Source organism: Carassius carassius, chromosome 2, assembly GCF_963082965.1.
Source record: "Carassius carassius chromosome 2, fCarCar2.1, whole genome shotgun sequence".
NCBI classification, from domain to species: Eukaryota; Metazoa; Chordata; class Actinopteri; order Cypriniformes; family Cyprinidae; genus Carassius; species Carassius carassius.
This window is the reverse complement of record NC_081756.1, coordinates 7681381-7699496: the sequence shown is the minus strand read 5'-3', so window position 1 is coordinate 7699496 and position 18116 is coordinate 7681381. Positions and strand designations below refer to the sequence as shown.

Here is an 18116-nt window from a genome sequence, read left to right as displayed (position 1 = left end):
TTTGGAAAAAGGCATCTGCTAAATAAATAAATGTAAAAGTGTAAACCCTGGCCGGTAGCAAAACATTACGTGTGATGTTCTGACCTCAAATTCGTCGGAGACTTTGGGATCAAATTAAACACACTCACAATCCTCTCTCTCACCTGCCATAACACTCTGTGTGCATGTGTGTGAATGTAAGGCCCATGCAGGAATACTGCAGCCTGTGTGTGCGCGCGTGTGTGTGTGTGTGCATGCGCACGTGTGTGTGTGGCAGCTCCTCTGAGGTTTTAGCTAACAGATGTTAGTTTTCTGTCAAGAATCATTTCTTTCTTGTCTATTGCACAATTGAGCCCTATTTGAGTAAACACATTATTTATGTTTGTTCAGCATGTTGCCTGTCAGAGAGGAATGAGATCATTCTCTGGGAATGTTCCCATAGGATGCTCATAGTGCTGTTTCATATTAGCCAATGGGAAGGACAAAGATGAATTACAACACAAATGCAGCCAAGGCTATTTTTTTTCTCTGTTCCTTAATCTGTTCAATGTTTCACATTGAATTAGATAGAAGCTGCTGTGTGATGTTTGAATTTTATTTCTTTGAATCATTGATGCAGAAATCAAAATGCAAGGAAAAATGCATGAAACAACATTATGAGCCATATTTTAAAATTTTCCAAAGAAACATCTGATAAAAATGTAAAACAGTGCAATCTTTTTGAAAAATAATCGCGCTCATCTTCTAAAGAAGTTGCATAATTTGAGCTTTCTCAATTTTTTTTTTTATATGAGTTGGTGCTCAATTGTTTTGAATTATCATTGGTGCTCAAATCAGCATATAAGAATGATTTCTGAAGGATCATGTGACACTGAAGACTGGAGTAATGATGCTGAAAATTCAGCTTTGCATCACAGGAATAAATTACATTTTAAAACATATTCAAATAGAAAACCCTTTTTTAAATAGTAATAATATTTCACAATATAACTGTTTTGATGTATTGTTTATCAAATAAATACAGCTTTAGTGAGACATCTTTCAAAAACATAAAAAATGTTTTATATTTCATTTCAGTCTATGTTTATTTGGTTTTAGTTTTATCAACTGATAAAATCCTAGGTTCAAGATGCAGACGATCTCTTCTGCTTTTATAATATTATATTATATTATTATAGAGTATTTCCTCAACTCATCATCTGACAAAAGCAAACACACGTAATCAGACGTCTGCATTTGGCATCATGCAGCACGTCTGGCCCATAGCAGGGAAATAACTTTGTTCCCAGGCTTCATTAGACAATGAGGCCATACAGACAATGTCAGGAAAGGTTTCTCAACTGTCATCCTCCCAAGTGCAGAGGCTGTATAAAGACAATGAGGAACCGCGCCATCTAACCTTTGGTCCTGCAGGAGAGACAATAACAGCTTTTGGAGAGAAAAAAGGTTCGGCTGTAATGACTGACTGAGAATTGTGTACAAACACAAAGCCGTAAGAGCGAGCTACTGTAAGACAAGAGATGAGGAAATATAATGCTGAGGAACAGAGCAGTTGGTATACAGATGTAGGTCCTGGTGTATGTGAGAGGGCAGTGTGAAAAAAAACGTCTGGTCCAAGGTCAGCCAAAGGGGAAGGATAAGGAATTTCAGCTCCGTTTGATTTCCTGCCAAACTCTCTCTTTAGCTCTCTGGCTCGGAGGATTTCAGGGTGGTTTCTGCTGAATATTCAGCTAGGGCAGATGTACAGCTAACAGATGGCACAGGACAATGTATCCTCTCCACACCACTCACATTAATATTACAGTACTCCCAATATACGGTTCATATTACAGTGTGGAAATCATCCTTTTAAAACTCAATGATAGTTCTATTTAAAAAGAAGCATTTCCATTGACACTTAGAGCAGGAAATGAACTGATCATCACAATTCACAAGGTCCTGGAAATGTCAGGAAATATATATTTATACAATATTGTATATATTTCACATTAGAAATTAGGAAGAAGAAGTTAATCTTAATAATATGTTAAGCTTAATTTCTCAGAATTTTCCCAAAGGTCATCGAATGGCCATTTTTTAAAATTTGCATAATATTATATGCAGTGTGTGTGTATGTGTGCGTGCGTGCGTGCGTGCATACTTTATGTGTGTGTCAAGTTAAAAAAAAAGCTTAATTAAAAATATATATATATATTAATGAATAACTTGTATTTAATGAATCACACAATTATTCTGTTATTAATCAGGATTAATTGCTCCTACCATTACAGTTTGTAATCATACATATATTTTCATACCGAATCTCCAAATGAATGTAGAAACAATATAAAAATAGTATATTTTAAATATTTATTTCACGTCATCTTTTTACTATAAATGAAGTATTGTTGTATGAAGTAATATTGAAGCCTAAATATATAAATATAGCCTTTCAACAGTAATGCCATCATTTTAATAGACCTAAAATGTTACAGAATATTTTAAAATATACCATTGTAAGAGAAGTCAAAGCAATCTTCCGCTAAACCCATTATAATAAGTCACCTAGCTGTTGCATATGTGTACGTATATAATATAATTATGGTTTTTTTTGTCTGTCAGTATCAGCTCTGTCTGTTTGTATGAGTGCTGCCAGTTACATTTTCCCCACTTAGTTTATTTTGCACATTCATTTTCAAAATAATGACTAGTGTAAATATTGGGCATCAATATTTTTTTTGAGGATCAATCCTCTCAATACAATGTCAGTATGGCAAGTATTTACACTTTGTTACATTCCTGAATGAATCAGCTTTGAACCCTGTCTAATATTGTATTGGAAACTGAATATAAATCACCTGTGCATGTATTCTCTGTTACTAAGCCATTATGTAAATATTTAGATATATGACCTTTAAGCAGTTATTAGCAAAACATTTCTATATTTACCAACTGTGATGCAGATTCCTTAAAATGCTGAAAATGAAACATGACCTGCCCTACGCAAATGCTGGCATAATGACCTGGCTTTGTGTTTTATGTGAGCAGAGGGACATCTGATACCACTGGTATCAAATCACACAACACTGACATTTGGCCTCGGTTTCCAAGAGACATCACTTCTGACCATGAGCACAGCTGTTGTTTGACACACTAATCCTAAACCAACCTATATCAGAGTTTTTATCAAAAATGTAGTCTGCATTTCAACTCTCATACTTAAGTCTTCTAATCTACTAAAATGTATATTTTGTAACGTCTATATCGGCCGATTTATGCCAAACAAGTGGAAAAAGGTCAAATATTTAAGATTTCATTTGAACTGCATAACAAATTGAAATCCGTTTGACTACACAATTAACTACTTGTGTTCTTTACCTCTTTCATGTATGTATGACTGACAAATGTGCATTTAGTTTACAGTATGTTTATGTTCAAACTGTGTAATCCAAATTAATGCAATTCATTCATTCAATTGATTTATTTTTGCATTGAGTGCATAGTGGATAGAACAGAACAGGGAAACAAAATTATGTGCGTCAAACAGGAAATTCCCCTCACACAGTGCTTTATAGCCCCAAGGCGGCATGTGGTTAGATTTGATAAGGTTTTTCCTTATGAGCTCATTCTACTCTCACTACTTGGCATCTTATTAGATCTCAAATGAGTAACAAAGTGTTAATAACACATGAACAAATCCATGGCGCTCTAAAGCTTAGGCCAAAATCCACAGCAGCAAAACTTACCAGGTATTAGTGAATTTAAATCTAAGTATTACATTTTGAGTCTCATTGTGCATCATTTGTGCCACAGGCATAAAAAATACCTCTACATTATTTCTTTTAACAGATGCTTTTAACTCAAATTCAGTTGCGCTTTGTGTTATTACTTTTCTAAGCGATCGGGGAGTTTTGCCTGGACCAGCTCCAATCACATCTAGTTCATGATGTATTTATCTACATTGGCAATAATGACTGCTTCTGTGAATATAACATTTAAGCTTACAGTAAAGCTTTCAGACTTTGGCTTTTCCATGTAAACATGTCAGTCAGTTTTCATTTCAGATGTTCAAAACGTTAACATTTTAAACATTTTTCGAGGAGAACCACTCACATAATAGGCCCAGGGAAGAGCTTGCACTACTCTTTTTGCAGGAAATGGGCGAAACCTGGGCTGAAATTATTTCTCCGACATTTTGTGCTGTGAAGGAAGTGACAACTGATAGAAGAGGTCATTTGGTTTCCTGTTGTGCTGCAACAATTTAATTTTTTGTTGTTGTTGTTTTTCAGCATGAAGAGTATGACAGGAAGGGTCAGGGGGTTTGTAGTTAAAACAAAGTAGACTGCCAAATTAGTATCACAAAAACGTGTGCCGGTCAAATTTAACCTTAATATATTATATATATATATATATATATATATATATATATATATATATATATATATATATATATATATATATATATATATATATATATATATATATATATATGCATTTTATGCAAAATTCTCATCACTGTAATTCAAAGCTAAATGATATATATATTGATATATATATATATATATATATATATATATATATATATGTGTGTATATATATATATATATATATAGAGCTGAAACAACGAATCGATTTAATCGATTAAAATCGATTATTAAAATAGTTGTCAACTAATTTAGTCATCGATTCGTTGCTAAATAACTTTTATTTGCCGTAAGCGGCTCATTTCGTGCATATTTCAAATCTGCGGTGACCAAAGTGTGGCAGTAATGAGCCACCGGAGGTTTTACTCAGCCAGTACAACAGGAGAAGTAGCGAATAGCCAATAGCTGGCCTTGTTTTATGTCACGTGCTTCCCGAACAGCGTCTCTGCAGCCATAGACATCATATGATGTCTATGTCTGCAGCATTCAGCGTGATGTGGGAGTACTTTACATTGAGCCTTTAAAAAAAGAAGAGTAACCTGCACTACTGCACTGTTTAAGGGGACGTTCACATATCGCGTCTTTTGCGCGCTCAAGTTCGTTATTTCCAACACCGCACCGCATCGAGTTAAAAACATCTCAACTTTTCAGAATGCAGCAACCGCACCGCGGGTCATGTGACAAGAACTAACCAATCAGCTTCATCCTTTCCCGTAACAACGTTAAAAGCTCAGTCAAGATGAAAGGAACAGCTGATCATAGTTGTATATGGATTTCCATTTTGAAATAAATTTAGTAGCAGAGCTACTGCAAGCGATTTTTTGAGCTGCAAATCCATTTATCCTTTGCTGAAATTTCCGCGTCTTCAAGGAGAGAGCACGTCATGGTTGCTTAGCAAAGGCAGACGCCTCAGGGGCGCTTCTGCGCGAGCGCTTTGGAAAGAAGGAGAAAGCGGTGCGCCTAGCGTTTTCCACGCGTTTTTAGGCGCGATTTGTGAACGGCCCCTAAGACTTTCATTTGTGCAGATTCTCCAGTACAATGTTGTTTGCAAATGTTTAGTCATAAAAGCTGATAACATTGCTTTTTAACAGTTAACATTTAAAGCTTTACAAACATGTTCTGTGATCAGTTTGTCGTTTAACAGTTCAAAATTCAGTCGTGCAGCCTAATTATGACTGAATGAGAGAGGTAAATGTAGATATTTGAAATGCACTTTTTTTCTAAGTATTATTCACTGCTCTTTTTCACACAGCAGGTTTTTTGTGTGTGTCCTATTTTTTTTTCTGGACAACCTTCTGATGGATTTTACTTTAAATTGTGAGTTCCATTCAGGTTTCATGCCATTGGCACTTTTTTTGAAGGATTGTTTACAATTTCACAGCAAAAGCTATAAAGCTTTTTCCCAGTAAATAATAAAATACAATGTACTGCAATTTTATTCTGTTTTATCCTTATTCTTCGTGAAAATATGTTCGGAAAGATTCCTTAATAAGCTTTGTTCAGGATGTTAAACTACTTTAGGAGGTCTAAGGACTGCCATGGTGAAAACATTATTTGAAATCTTGTGAAATTAGCTAGAGTATGGGTCAGTGTTCTGATTGCAGAAGAGTTCGACAAAGGATTACTAACACAATAAAACAACTCCAGGTATATTTTTGATGAGGATATGACAGTGCAAAATGGTTAAAATCTCTTAAATCTATGCTGAATGATAAAGGCCATTTATTAATAATTTACTTGGGGGAAAAATGGAAAAAACTAAAATATAAGTACATAAACCGATTAATCGTAAAAATAATCAACAGATTAATCGATTATCAAAATAATCGTTAGTTGCAGCCCTATATATATATATATATATATATGATTTATAAAAATAAACTAAATCAAGAATTATAGTACATCAAGAATTTTATAACGTGTACAATATTTATATAAATAATAAATATAATAAAAACTTATAAAATAGTAAAATACTTAGTGTCTTACAATATTTTAAACTTTAACCCAATTTAAAGGGAACTGCAGAAATATGCTAAATAATAAATAAATCTTAATTACAAATTTAGTAAAATTTTGGGCTATCTGTGCTTAATTGTGATTTTTTTTTACAGTATTTAAAATATAATTCATACCATCATGTAAATATGCATGATAAATGTGTTGTCTTTTTTTTTTTTTTTATAATATAACATGACACAGCATGTTCTTGATAGGTTTAGTGAGATTAACCTCAACGTAGATTGTGGCATTTACAGTTTGGCTTTCAAAAAAAGGAAAAGACACTTCAAGATTTTCCCATTAATAATACCTGAGATATAAAGCACTTTAACATTGAAATCTGACCAAACGCTTGAAAACACTAGTGTGTCTTGCATTAATGGACTTATCAATGCTTTTCTGTCCAGGAAATGTGTGAGATAAACTGCTACACATAAGATGTGCGACAGCAGAGATAAACATTCCAGACTTCAAACACACAGATGAAGGTAGCAGGAGGCTTATCGAGGACTATAATTAACAAATGGAAAACACCAGGAACTAGTAGAAGATCTACGTAAAAAGAAAGCCCTTTAAAGGCGCCAGGATTATTAGGTTTAGCACATGCATTAAAAAAAAAGAAACTCTTTGACAACATCAAATGCTTCACTAAATTAGTTTCTTTCACAAAAATGACTGAATCAACATACCAGATTTCCTCTTATTTCTAGTGCTCCTGATGAATAGATTTATTTGCTCTGAGCACATATTTTGACGTTTTGCTCATCCAGTGAAAACTTTCAGCCTTTTTTTCGTAGATTTAAAATAATCAAGTATTTAAATCTTTTGACTAAGTTGTCGCACAATAACAGTCATGAGAAACACCATTTTTAATTACTTGAAATAAATACTCCAGTACATGCATGATAAAAAATTAGGGCATGGACAAAGGGAAAAAACACAGCACATTAAAATATAATAGTAAGTCTTGTAAATAGTGTAAAACCTATGGCACACACTCACAGCAGCTTTTACTCATTACAAATTCAAACATGGAATACGAACATCAACATACAATGCTGATGATTTCTACAAATCTAAAAGACATCCATTCAGCTAAACACTGAGGTAAAGACTTTCAGTTTCATTTTAAGGCTTCTGTTGTAACGACCGCTTTTGGCCATATTATATTCTCAACCGACAGAGATTTTGCAAAAGCTGTCAGTTTTAGTAAAAGCTACTTTCCCCCCAATAACGTCCAGTTTGAGTAAAACCTACAAATGTGACCTTGAGTAAAGCCGACTGCCGTGAAAAGTCAGATTTATAAACACTACATTTACTTTCTTTAAAATAAAGGTTAATTGGCATTGATGATTCCACGAAGAACCTTTAACATCCAAATGCAGAAAAGGTTATTTCGGTTTTTAAAATGTTCTTTACGCTAGGAATATAAAGATTATTTTAAGAACCGTTCACTGCAAGGTTCTTTTTTGGAACCCAAAATGGTTCTTCAATGGAATCGTTGCGAAAACCCTTTATAGAACCTTTATTTTTAAGTTTATGTTTGGGCGAAACCTGATTAGATTCTTTGGTACTTCAAAATAACGTGCCGGGGAGTTGTTTTAATTCACAGAATGAGAGTTAACTGGCGGTAAAGTTCTAGGAGAGGATCGTTCCCTTAGTGCCTGAGACAGGAGTGTGCATCCGTCCGAGACGGCACATGCAGAGTTCCGCAGCCGCTCCCGGTAGACTGGCATCTGGGAGCTGCTCTCGGGATGTTGGAAAATATCCCTGAGGCCCTGGGTAAGGAGCACGCAGGCCGAAACCACGCTCATGGAGCCACCCAGTACAGCTGTCTGCACCCCTTTACCCTCGGGGGTGATGGTGGCGACTTTGCCGAGGAACTGCGGCTCGGTGGCGAAACCCACCAAGGCGTGCACGGCCTGCACGAGCGGCCCACTGAAGAGGACGCAGCGGTTGCGGGTCAACTCACTGGGGCAGGTCTTGAGCTCGCGCATGCACGCCAACAAAGCCGTGGCGCTCGTGCTCATGCACTTGACGCTGGCTTTGAACTGTTCCTTGGCGAACTTGTCCTTGGATTTATCACTGGCCAGAGAAGAGGCGTCCGTGAGCATGGTGAGGTTTTTCAGTATGTTCTGCGAGACTTCCAGAAGGAGCTGCGGCGTTAGGTCGACCAGAGCCGTCAGGCGGAGAACGTTGCACGTTTGCTCCACTTCGTGTCTGCATCGGGTGACTTTGTAGCGGTCAACCAGACCGGGAACGGCAACCTGCGAGCCCGGGATCTCCACGGCCGCCAGGTATGCGGCATGCGCCGAAAACTCAGTCAGCGAAACCACCAGGTTGCCCATCTCAACCAGTCGGTCCCCGACCTCCACGTACTTCCCCATGTTGAGCTGGCTCTGGATATCGTGAACGATAATCGACAGCTCCTTGGTTCGCGCGATCACCGTGTCGCGACATTTCTCGAACGTCTCTGCTACAGGCATGCCATCGGTGTTCACCACCGGCCTGGTCTCACTAGACAGCAGGAGCAGGTCCGCCACCAGCTGCATTTTGCTCTTGCATGCGTCACAGATGAATGAAAGTCTTTTTCTTTGTTGCAAGCTGCCGCTAATGACGTTGGTAGAAACCTCACTATCTGATTTTCCCGAGCCACTACTAGCCATAGTAGTGTGGTCACGCTAATGTTCAAAATAAAGATCACAACATACGTTCTCTTGTGCGAACATGTGATTTATGTCATTTTCTTCAGTAAAAAAATTCCCACACCTTTTCAGTGGGAGAGAGAAACTGGCCAAAAAGTCAATAACGTCCTTCAGGAAAAAGTCCAATTGGGTTTGATTTCTCAAAATGATATGAAACTTCACTCAATGCACGAATAAGGGAAGTACTTTAGAAAAATATTGGGATATTGTTTTTAAAAAAATATACAACATGGGCAAACAGAGGCTGATGAGAGCTGTAATTAAAATATCCCTTCAAATGAAAAACTCAGAATTGCCCAATGTTTAAATAATCTGGTTTTAGGTGTGCATAATGAGAATTAAAAAAATAAAAATAAAACAGAATTCACAACTACCTCTGATAAGGTAGGCTACAGTCTGATCAGTTTCACAGGTTGTCAATGTTGCTCCAACAATGCAAAGAAACCAAAACTCTTCAAAAGGAAAGAAAAATAAAAAAGGCTACTGCAGTGCCATGTACGAGAAGATGCCCAGATTAAGGCAAAGTGCAGGTTGACTTCCAGAATCGCTACTTTAGCTGTGCGAAATCTGTCATTTCAGGTTTTCTTCGTGTCATGCACATTACATGCATTTAAATACATGTGCTGTCGCGATGTGATGCTGCTGCTGCTGCTGCTGCTGATATATTGACCGTCCTGCTGACCCGCAGACCGAAGCGGAGACGCGCGCGCGCCCCGCCGCCACTGCACCATCATCCCACGACTCCTCGGATATTTATAAAAAGTTCCCGAACGACTTTCAGCCGTTTCTTTTTCGTACACAATCCAAGTTCTGCGGGCAAACTCAGTTCCTTATACATATCTATTGTCCATACGCCCTCTCCAGCAGGAAAGCAACGGTTGTCCAGTGGCAGATAGTTTCGCTTTTGCTTGCCATTCTTTTAACGCTCGGCTGAAGGTTTTAATGCCGTTTCCGCGACGACAACGAAGTCCGTTCGCTAGTGAGAGTCTCGCGCGTCGGTTGTAGTCTCCCGCAACATCTTGCGTATCAGGAAGCGGCGGGAGGGTGTGGCTGAATAGCCTGTTAGCTTCCCTCAACCTCTGACACTTGTATACACTCCACAGGCATTATTCCCGGTCAGCGATACGAAATCCCTCCTTTGAAGTCGGCAGTTGCTCAAAACGATACGCTTATTGTTCTGAGGTAACGTAACGTAACGTTAGCCGCGCGTGAAGTCGCGTGCATTCCTCGCCAGTCATCGTTTCCCGAGGCCCCGATGTGAGACTCAACTACAACTGCAAAAGTTACACCCAAAGAGGAATTCCAGATAAGTTCCTTATGTTGCGGCTTTTTGGTTGTTTAGCTTTTTTTCTTGTTTCCGGTGTTTTTCCTCTTCCCTGTAAATCCAACAGGTACTCTCGCGTGTGGCTATTTATTACTTTCACAATGTTCGCATTCAGTGCGGCATACAGCGGAGTATTTTTTAGTTTAGCGGAAACGCCGGTTACATTATTGTTTATTTGTTTTAATTATTATTTTTAATTATTTTCAAACGTCGGTCTTCTTAACTGAAAATGTATTTGTTTTTATTTTCTTGAATTAATTTAATAAACACACACACACACACACACATGCATATACATACATACATTATATACATTTTTTTTTATTTGTCATACATTGTCATATAGGTTTAAACAATTCATTGTAACTGTATAAAAAAAGAAAAAAGAAAATAAAATGTAATAATAATAAATGAATAAAAGACAACTCAATACCCTTAAAAAAATAACAGAGCATCAACATACTTGTCTATATACTTTCAATGTCCATCAATTCCCCAAAGAAGTCTTCATCTAGACTCTTCACAAAGTCATAGAACACTTTCTAAATTAACCAAAATACTCAAAGTTTGTTTTTCAATAAAAAAGGTAAGGTTTTCTGAGGCAAGGCATGAGGTCATCATGCCTTGCCTCAGAAAAACCTTTATCTATTGAGTCATGCCAGAATTTCCTTATTTTTTTCCCAGACATACAGTTACTCATTTAGCTTCTAGCAAACAGAGAATTGACAACAACCTTTCATGTTTGATGACTTTAAAATGCAGAGGATATTGTAATATGTACACAATTTTGGATCAAGAGGGATTACTTTACCAATGATTTGACTTATAATATTCAATATTTAACCCAGAAACAATTAAGTTTAGTGCATTCCCACATACATACATATATATATATATATATATATATATATATATATACACACACACACACACATACATACATACATACATATATATATATATATATATATATATATATATATATATACACACATACATACATACATACATATATATATATTCATTTGTTTTGCTTTCACTCATCCTCTTTTGTATTGCACCTAAGTAACCCAAGTATACATATTTGTGGCGAGGGGTTTTCATAACGCTAATGTAAATAAATGTAAAAAAAAATAATAATAATAATCACCCTACCGCGCATGTAAAAATACCCAGACTGGGTTTACAACAGCTAATTCATCTTGGACAGGGAAACCGGATTCACCGCTACAAAAACTATGACGTAAATGCAGTAGAGTACTTTTCATTAGATAACAAGAGACTCTGGGAGTGCGAAGGAGCCAATCAGAATCAACAGGGCGGGGCTCGTGCACTGAAAACCCTCCTCTCTGGGGACGGGAAGGGCTTTTAAGCAACCTATAGGGACATATATGATGACAAATCTAAGTGCATTGCATTATTAGGACTTACAAACATATTATGAAGACATAATACATTTTAGTTTATCTTTAACCCTTGACATTACATTCAACAGCAGTGTATTGCTCTACATCAGTTTTAACAAACAAATATTCTAGATATTCAGTGCAAATCCTTGATGTACTTTGTTTGGTCTGATTCCTCATTCAATTCCAACAGAATAAAGCTACTGTATTACACAAAGCATGTGTATGTAGTGTGTTAGATGTGAACTGGGGGCTGAGGCAGTGAATACTGCAGGGCACAGTGCCATTGGGTGGGGTGTCCTGAGAGGAAACAGTTCCGATTCTGTTGAATGAGCCTCACGCTTCATATGCATCCCATGAACAAGCACTAGCCTGTGCAGAGCTGAAAAAACATAAAACAATTATATTTGGTTACCTCTTAGTTTGTATGTCAGTATAGTTATAATGCATGCATTTTCAGAAAAATTGAACATTTATTATGCGTACCTACATCAAACTTAAAATTAAAAAACAGCTACAAAAATGAATAAATAAACAGTTCCACTATCAAGTGTTATTCAAACTTTGCTTTCTTTCTATGTAAAGTCTTCAGTCAACAAAATCATATTTATTTTTAGTAAATTAGAATTTCTGAATGTGAAATTTGAATATATATATTCATATATATATATATATATATAATGAATATATACATATATATACATATTTTCAAATATATATATATTTATATATATATATATATATTTATATATATATATATATATATATATATATATATATATATATATATATATATATATATATATATATATATATATATATATAACAAGTAGCCCACTTATAATTTTATTCAGAAAAATCAGTCAAGCATAAGTGTTAGGCTTAAGTGACAAGCATAAGTGTTGTGCATGTCAGCATTTCCCCCCTAATTATTAATTAATTATAGATCATTCAAAACAGCTTTAAAAAAATAGAGTTATTATGTAAGTACATGTTGTTACTTTATTATGTAAGTGTATTGCACGTCTACCAGTTATACTGAACTCAAGATAGGCCTATGCATTGAAACTAACCTATTTCAGAGATACAAAAACTGAACAAAAAACCACTAAAGCTTTTCAAATGTGATGATTATTTACCATGCACATTCAATGACTTTCTTTATATTATGTGTTTGGCCTCCATACAGCACATCTTTTCGTTTTACATGTTTATTTTGTACTCGGGCTAATGTAAGGAGTACATGCAAAAAATAAACAAAAACATGCATTGCATCAGAATTTTTTTGCATTATTTTGAATTCGGTGCATCATTTGTATATGATTAAACTTAGTTTTTATTTTCGTTATGTGATGATTTATTATTATGATTGTGCAACAAACTCAAAAACCTCCGACAAGTACAACACGTGATCACGTCGACACGCACCCTTCCTTAAACCCGTGACCAGAGGAAAGATTTCAACCAATCAGCGAGCTCCATGTTTAAAGATGGCGTCACCCGTCAGCTGCAGGACTGTATCAGTTTTGCTTTTTCTCATATTATTCATATCGGTTCACTGTACAGACACTAAACCGAGGAAGAAGAAAGACATAAGGGATTATAATGACGCGGATATGGCCAGACTGCTGGAGGAGTGGGAGGTATGAACGGACTGCAGTCACTGTAACATACCATGGTAACCGCCGAAGAACTAAAGTTACTAACGTTACTACAAAACCACTGCAAACGAATATGGGATCTCTTTCAGACGAGTTTTCAGAATTCATTTTGTCATTTGGTTTGTTCTTTGACGCGTTTGGATGTTGAGGTGAACTCTACGCTTCATTTGTAGGAACATAGTGTCATAACTAGTATTTTGACGAAAACGGTTCTTACTATGACAACAAGTGTATTTCAATTCACGCTGTCAGATTTTCTTACTTATTTTTAGTTCTTTATGTACACATGAAGATTTTCACAATGTCAGATGTACTATTCTTGTATTAAATTGTCTTATTTTGCATGATTATTGCATACACAGTATACAGATGAGCCAGATAGATGGATAGATAGACGGATGGATGGATGGATGGACAGATAGATAGATAGATAGATGTACAGGTAGATGGACAGGTGGATAGATAGATGGATAGATAGAAAGATATATAGATAGACAGACGGATAGATGGATGAATGGATAGATAGATAGATAGATAGATAGATAGATAGATAGATGGACAGGTAGATAGATAGATGGATAGAAAGATAGATAGACTGCCGGACAGACAGACAGATAGTCGCAGTCATTTAAAGGGGTCATATGATGTTGCTAAAAAATAACATTGTTTTGTGTATTTGGTGTGATGAAATGTTTATGCGGTTTGAGGAAAAAAAAAAAAAAACATTATTTTCCACATACTGTACATTATTGTTTCTCCTCTATGCCCTGCGTCTTTGAAACGCATCGATTTTTACAAAGCTCATCGGTCTGAAAATCGAGGTGTGCTCTGATTGGCCAGTTATCCAGTGCATTGTGATTGGTCGAATACATCTAGCGTGTGATGAAAATGTTACACCCCTCACCATACCGTCGTGCCGTGTCCTGGTGAGAACACAGAAGTGCCGAGACAAAAACATTTAAACTTATTACAAACGTGGCATTTGTTGTATCCAGTGGGGACATAATTATTGATTATAATGACTTATGCTGTGTTTTTACGCATTGCGTTGCATTGCGCTGCATAAACATAAAACCATGTCTGCATTTGTGATTGGAGAAATGACAAACAACAAAGCTTACTGTAGACTCCTCAAAACTAGCGTTTGAATCATCAATGGAAAATTCATTAAATATAAAAATGTACTTTCAGGCTGTGAGTCAGAACAGCTGGCAGATCAGGAAACAGTCCTCTGGTAAATGTGTTGCACACATCTGAATATTTGATTTGAACAGTTCTGGAGCAGTGTTGTAAGTACAACTTAACCACTGATTTCTACTCTTGTCCTCTTTTGGAAGGCCAAACAAAGTAGCTTCGCTTTCACAACGAAACACACAGTGCCTTCATGACATGGCGGCGGCGGTAATAGTGAGAATAAAAGTTAAGCTATCTTTCTTTGCGTGAACATTTGATTGGTGTTATGAAAAACTTCCCACATCGTGACGTAGACATGTGTGGGCGTGTTTAAACGAGCTGTTTTGGGGGGGGGGGGCGTGGACGAGTCTTAACTTTGATAAAGAATATCTCTTTGGATTTGAGACTTTAGTCTTTGCAACTTTACAGATCTGCTTTATGCACCAAGAGCTTGTAACACTCCAAAGAGAAAGGAAAACTTTAAATCATATCGCATCATATGACTACTTTAAAAAGTATCAAATTATATAATGATGTGAAAGTTAAAGCTGAAATATGTTCTGCATATGTTTGTATTCTGAAGCTACACTAAATGGTTAAAGTTTGAAAATATTTAATATTGTAAGCAAGCCTATAAAATATTTAAAGTTTTAAATTCTAAATATTAAATACTGTATTTTAATGTAAGAAGTGTATTAATAAAATAAGCTTTGAAGTTTTAAAGTATGCATATAAAATATTGAATGAAAACCGAGTTTGAAAATAAATTAAATCTATAGAAAATCAATTATTAATGGCACTCTGATATCTTTCATTTGTGTTAACATTTTTCCTTCTTGCATGAAATCCAACTGCAGGGCTGTGCAATGCATTCAATAAGCTGAAATTTTTTATATATCATTTATTTTGCCCAGTCCTATATCTACCAGTAATTTAAGTTTTGCCGGTAGATCTTAAAAAAAATATTTTTTTTTCTTCAGTGATTGACATCTTTTGATTTATTACAGAAAGATGATGAAATTGAGGAAGGCGACTTACCTGAGCACAAACGGTCTCCTCCACCCATCGACTTCTCTAAAATAGATGCGTCTAAACCAGAGGATCTTCTGAAGATGTCCAAGAAAGGAAGGACCCTGATGGTGTTTGCCACCGTGTCAGGAAACCCCACAGAGAAGGAGACGGAAGAGATCACCAGCCTGTGGCAGGGAAGCCTCTTCAATGCCAACTTTGATGTTCAGAGGTAACAACCACATTCCTTTGCAGATGTTTCCGATAAAGGTATTGATCGACTGCCAAAGCAGTTCTATTATAGGTTCATTGTCTGTGTAACATCAAGTGTAGATATTTCATAACAGGAAAAATTAAATGTAAAACAGCTGCTCGTTTAGCTCCAGCCAGTTCAGCGTTGATTCAGTTCAACTGTATAAAACTGATTTAACTGTTTGAACATAAAGTCTTGGAAAGGTTTGTTTAGAAATGATCTTGGATCTTCCTCATCAGATTTGTGGTGGGATCCAACCGTGTCATCTTCATGCTGCGTGATGGGAGCTACGCCTGGGAGATTAAAGACTTCCTGATTGCTCAGGACCGCTGTGAGGATGTGACCGTGGAAGGACAGGTGTACCCCGGGAAAACCGCCAAGAAAGATGCCAAGGGGAACGAGCAAAATAAAACCAAGAAGAAAGGAGACAAGAAAGCAGCCAACAGAGGCAATAAAAGCAAGCAGGAGCTTTGATACATGAGCCTCAAAGGCGCAGTGTTTTAATGGGACTGAAGGAGTGTTTCTCTAACAGGTGTTACCAGGTACTTTGACACACAGGTTGATGAGTCAACCAGCAATCTTTGTTTCAGTTCCTCAATTTGTTTTACTGTTACTCGCCTAATTTTTTCCCACTCTGAATCAAATAATAAACCACTTTTATAATAATCTTGTGCAGTCTCGTGCATTGCATTGATGATTGGATACAGTTGGTGTCACATTTTCCAATGCAGAAAAAGTGTAGCACTTAAAGGAATAGTTCACCCAAAAATGAGAGTTAGATGAAAATTCATTCACCCTCAAGCCATCCAAGATGTGTATTTTTGAGTTAGTTTGTTCGTGGGAACCGATTAGGTGAAATTATGCAAACGGCTAATTAAAATCATAACAATAATCCACATCAATTAATGTTGAGTGAACATTATTTCTCTTTCTTTTATGCAACAAGCTAGGACATGAGCAGTCTGGTCTCAGCAGCAGTAGAGAATATCAGATTTATCTTAAGGTTTACTTAGCTTGTTGAAGGATGCTGGAATGCGTTTGGAGGATGTGACAGAAACGAACTGATCTGGAATCAGTCAAATTGCTTCTGGCAAAAGAAAATGAGTTTAGCAGTGGCGGAGTCATTGCCCCAGTTTGAAAGAGAGCAACATTAGGCGCTAATAGAGACATCGATCATCCTTTCCCGTCTGAAGCCCCATATGTCATGATACCAGGGAAAACATAAGTACACCTCATGGAAAACTGAGCTTTTCAGCACTTTACTAAATGATAAATGTAATCTAATTGAAATAAAAAAAGAATTTTTTGTTTGCAATTATCCATTAAACATTCATCCATTCTTGCATGCACTTGTTTTTCATCTTCCTACATTGACACATACTGTATGTCTAATCCTTACAGAACTCTGATAATAATGGCAGAATAATGGAGAACCCTAATGCAAAATCCATTGCATAGATTCTACACTGAATGTATATATATATATATATATATATATATGTGTGTATATATACAGGTCCTTCTCAAAAAATTGTGATAAAGTTCATTATTTTCCATAATGTAATGATAAAAATTAAACTTTCATATATTTTAGATTCATTGCACACCAACTGAAATATTTCAGGTCTTTTATTGTTTTAATACTGATGATTTTGGCATACAGCTCATGAAAACCCAAAATTCTTATCTCAAAAAATTAGCATATTTCACCCGACCAATAAAAGAAAAGTGTTTTTAATACAAAAAAAGTCAACCTTCAAATAATTATGTTCAGTTATGCACTCAATACTTGGTCGGGAATCCTTTTGCAGAAATGACTGCTTCAATGCGGCGTGGCATGGAGGCAATCAGCCTGTGGCACTGCTGAGGTGTTATGGAGGCCCAGGATGCTTCGATAGCGGCCTTGAGCTCATCCAGAGTGTTGGGTCTTGCGTCTCTCAACTTTCTCTTCACAATATCCCACAGATTCTCTATGGGGTTCAGGTCAGAAGAGTTGGCAGGCCAATTGAGCACAGTAATACCATGGTCAGTAAACCATTTACCAGTGGTTTTGGCACTGTGAGCAGGTGCCAGGTCGTGCTGAAAAATGAAATCTTCATCTCCATAAAGCTTTCCAGCAGATGGAAGCATGAAGTGCTCCAAAATCTCCTGATAGCTAGCTGCATTGACCCTGCCCTCGATAAAACACAGTGGACCAACACCA

At 36.5% G+C, this 18116-nt stretch overlaps 2 protein-coding genes across 3 annotated transcripts; one reads left to right on the top strand and one right to left on the bottom strand.

The window, feature by feature from the left end:
* Positions 1-7233: 7233 nt before the first annotated feature.
* Positions 7234-10513, bottom strand: LOC132101392 (talin rod domain-containing protein 1-like). The gene has a single exon (XM_059506322.1). It carries the CDS (start codon positions 9047-9049, stop codon positions 7985-7987), a length of 1065 nt encoding a protein of 354 aa, XP_059362305.1. The 5' UTR covers positions 9050-10513; the 3' UTR covers positions 7234-7984.
* A 2766-nt stretch (positions 10514-13279) lies between these two features.
* Positions 13280-16579, top strand: LOC132096437 (LRP chaperone MESD-like). Of its 2 annotated transcripts, none has more exons than XM_059501787.1 (3): positions 13280-13461; positions 15660-15892; positions 16153-16579. In XM_059501787.1, exons 1-3 carry the CDS (start codon positions 13309-13311, stop codon positions 16385-16387), a joined length of 621 nt encoding a protein of 206 aa, XP_059357770.1. In that variant the 5' UTR covers positions 13280-13308; the 3' UTR covers positions 16388-16579. The 2 variants fall into 2 exon arrangements, with proteins under 2 accessions (XP_059357770.1, XP_059357779.1); XM_059501796.1 differs by lacking the exon at positions 13280-13461 and adding an exon at positions 13468-13628.
* Positions 16580-18116: the final 1537 nt, after the last annotated feature.

Bases quoted from the DNA above. Each gene is read 5' to 3' on its own strand.
- LOC132101392 (XM_059506322.1), bottom strand. From the start codon at position 9,049: ATGGCTAGTAGTGGCTCGGGAAAATCAGATAGTGAGGTTTCTACCAAC.
- LOC132096437 (XM_059501787.1), top strand. From the start codon at position 13,309: ATGGCGTCACCCGTCAGCTGCAGGACTGTATCAGTTTTGCTTTTTCTC. The intron at 13,462-15,659 runs GTATGAACGGAC...GATTTATTACAG, and splicing joins GACTGCTGGAGGAGTGGGAG to AAAGATGATGAAATTGAGGA. The intron at 15,893-16,152 runs GTAACAACCACA...CTTCCTCATCAG, and splicing joins GCCAACTTTGATGTTCAGAG to ATTTGTGGTGGGATCCAACC.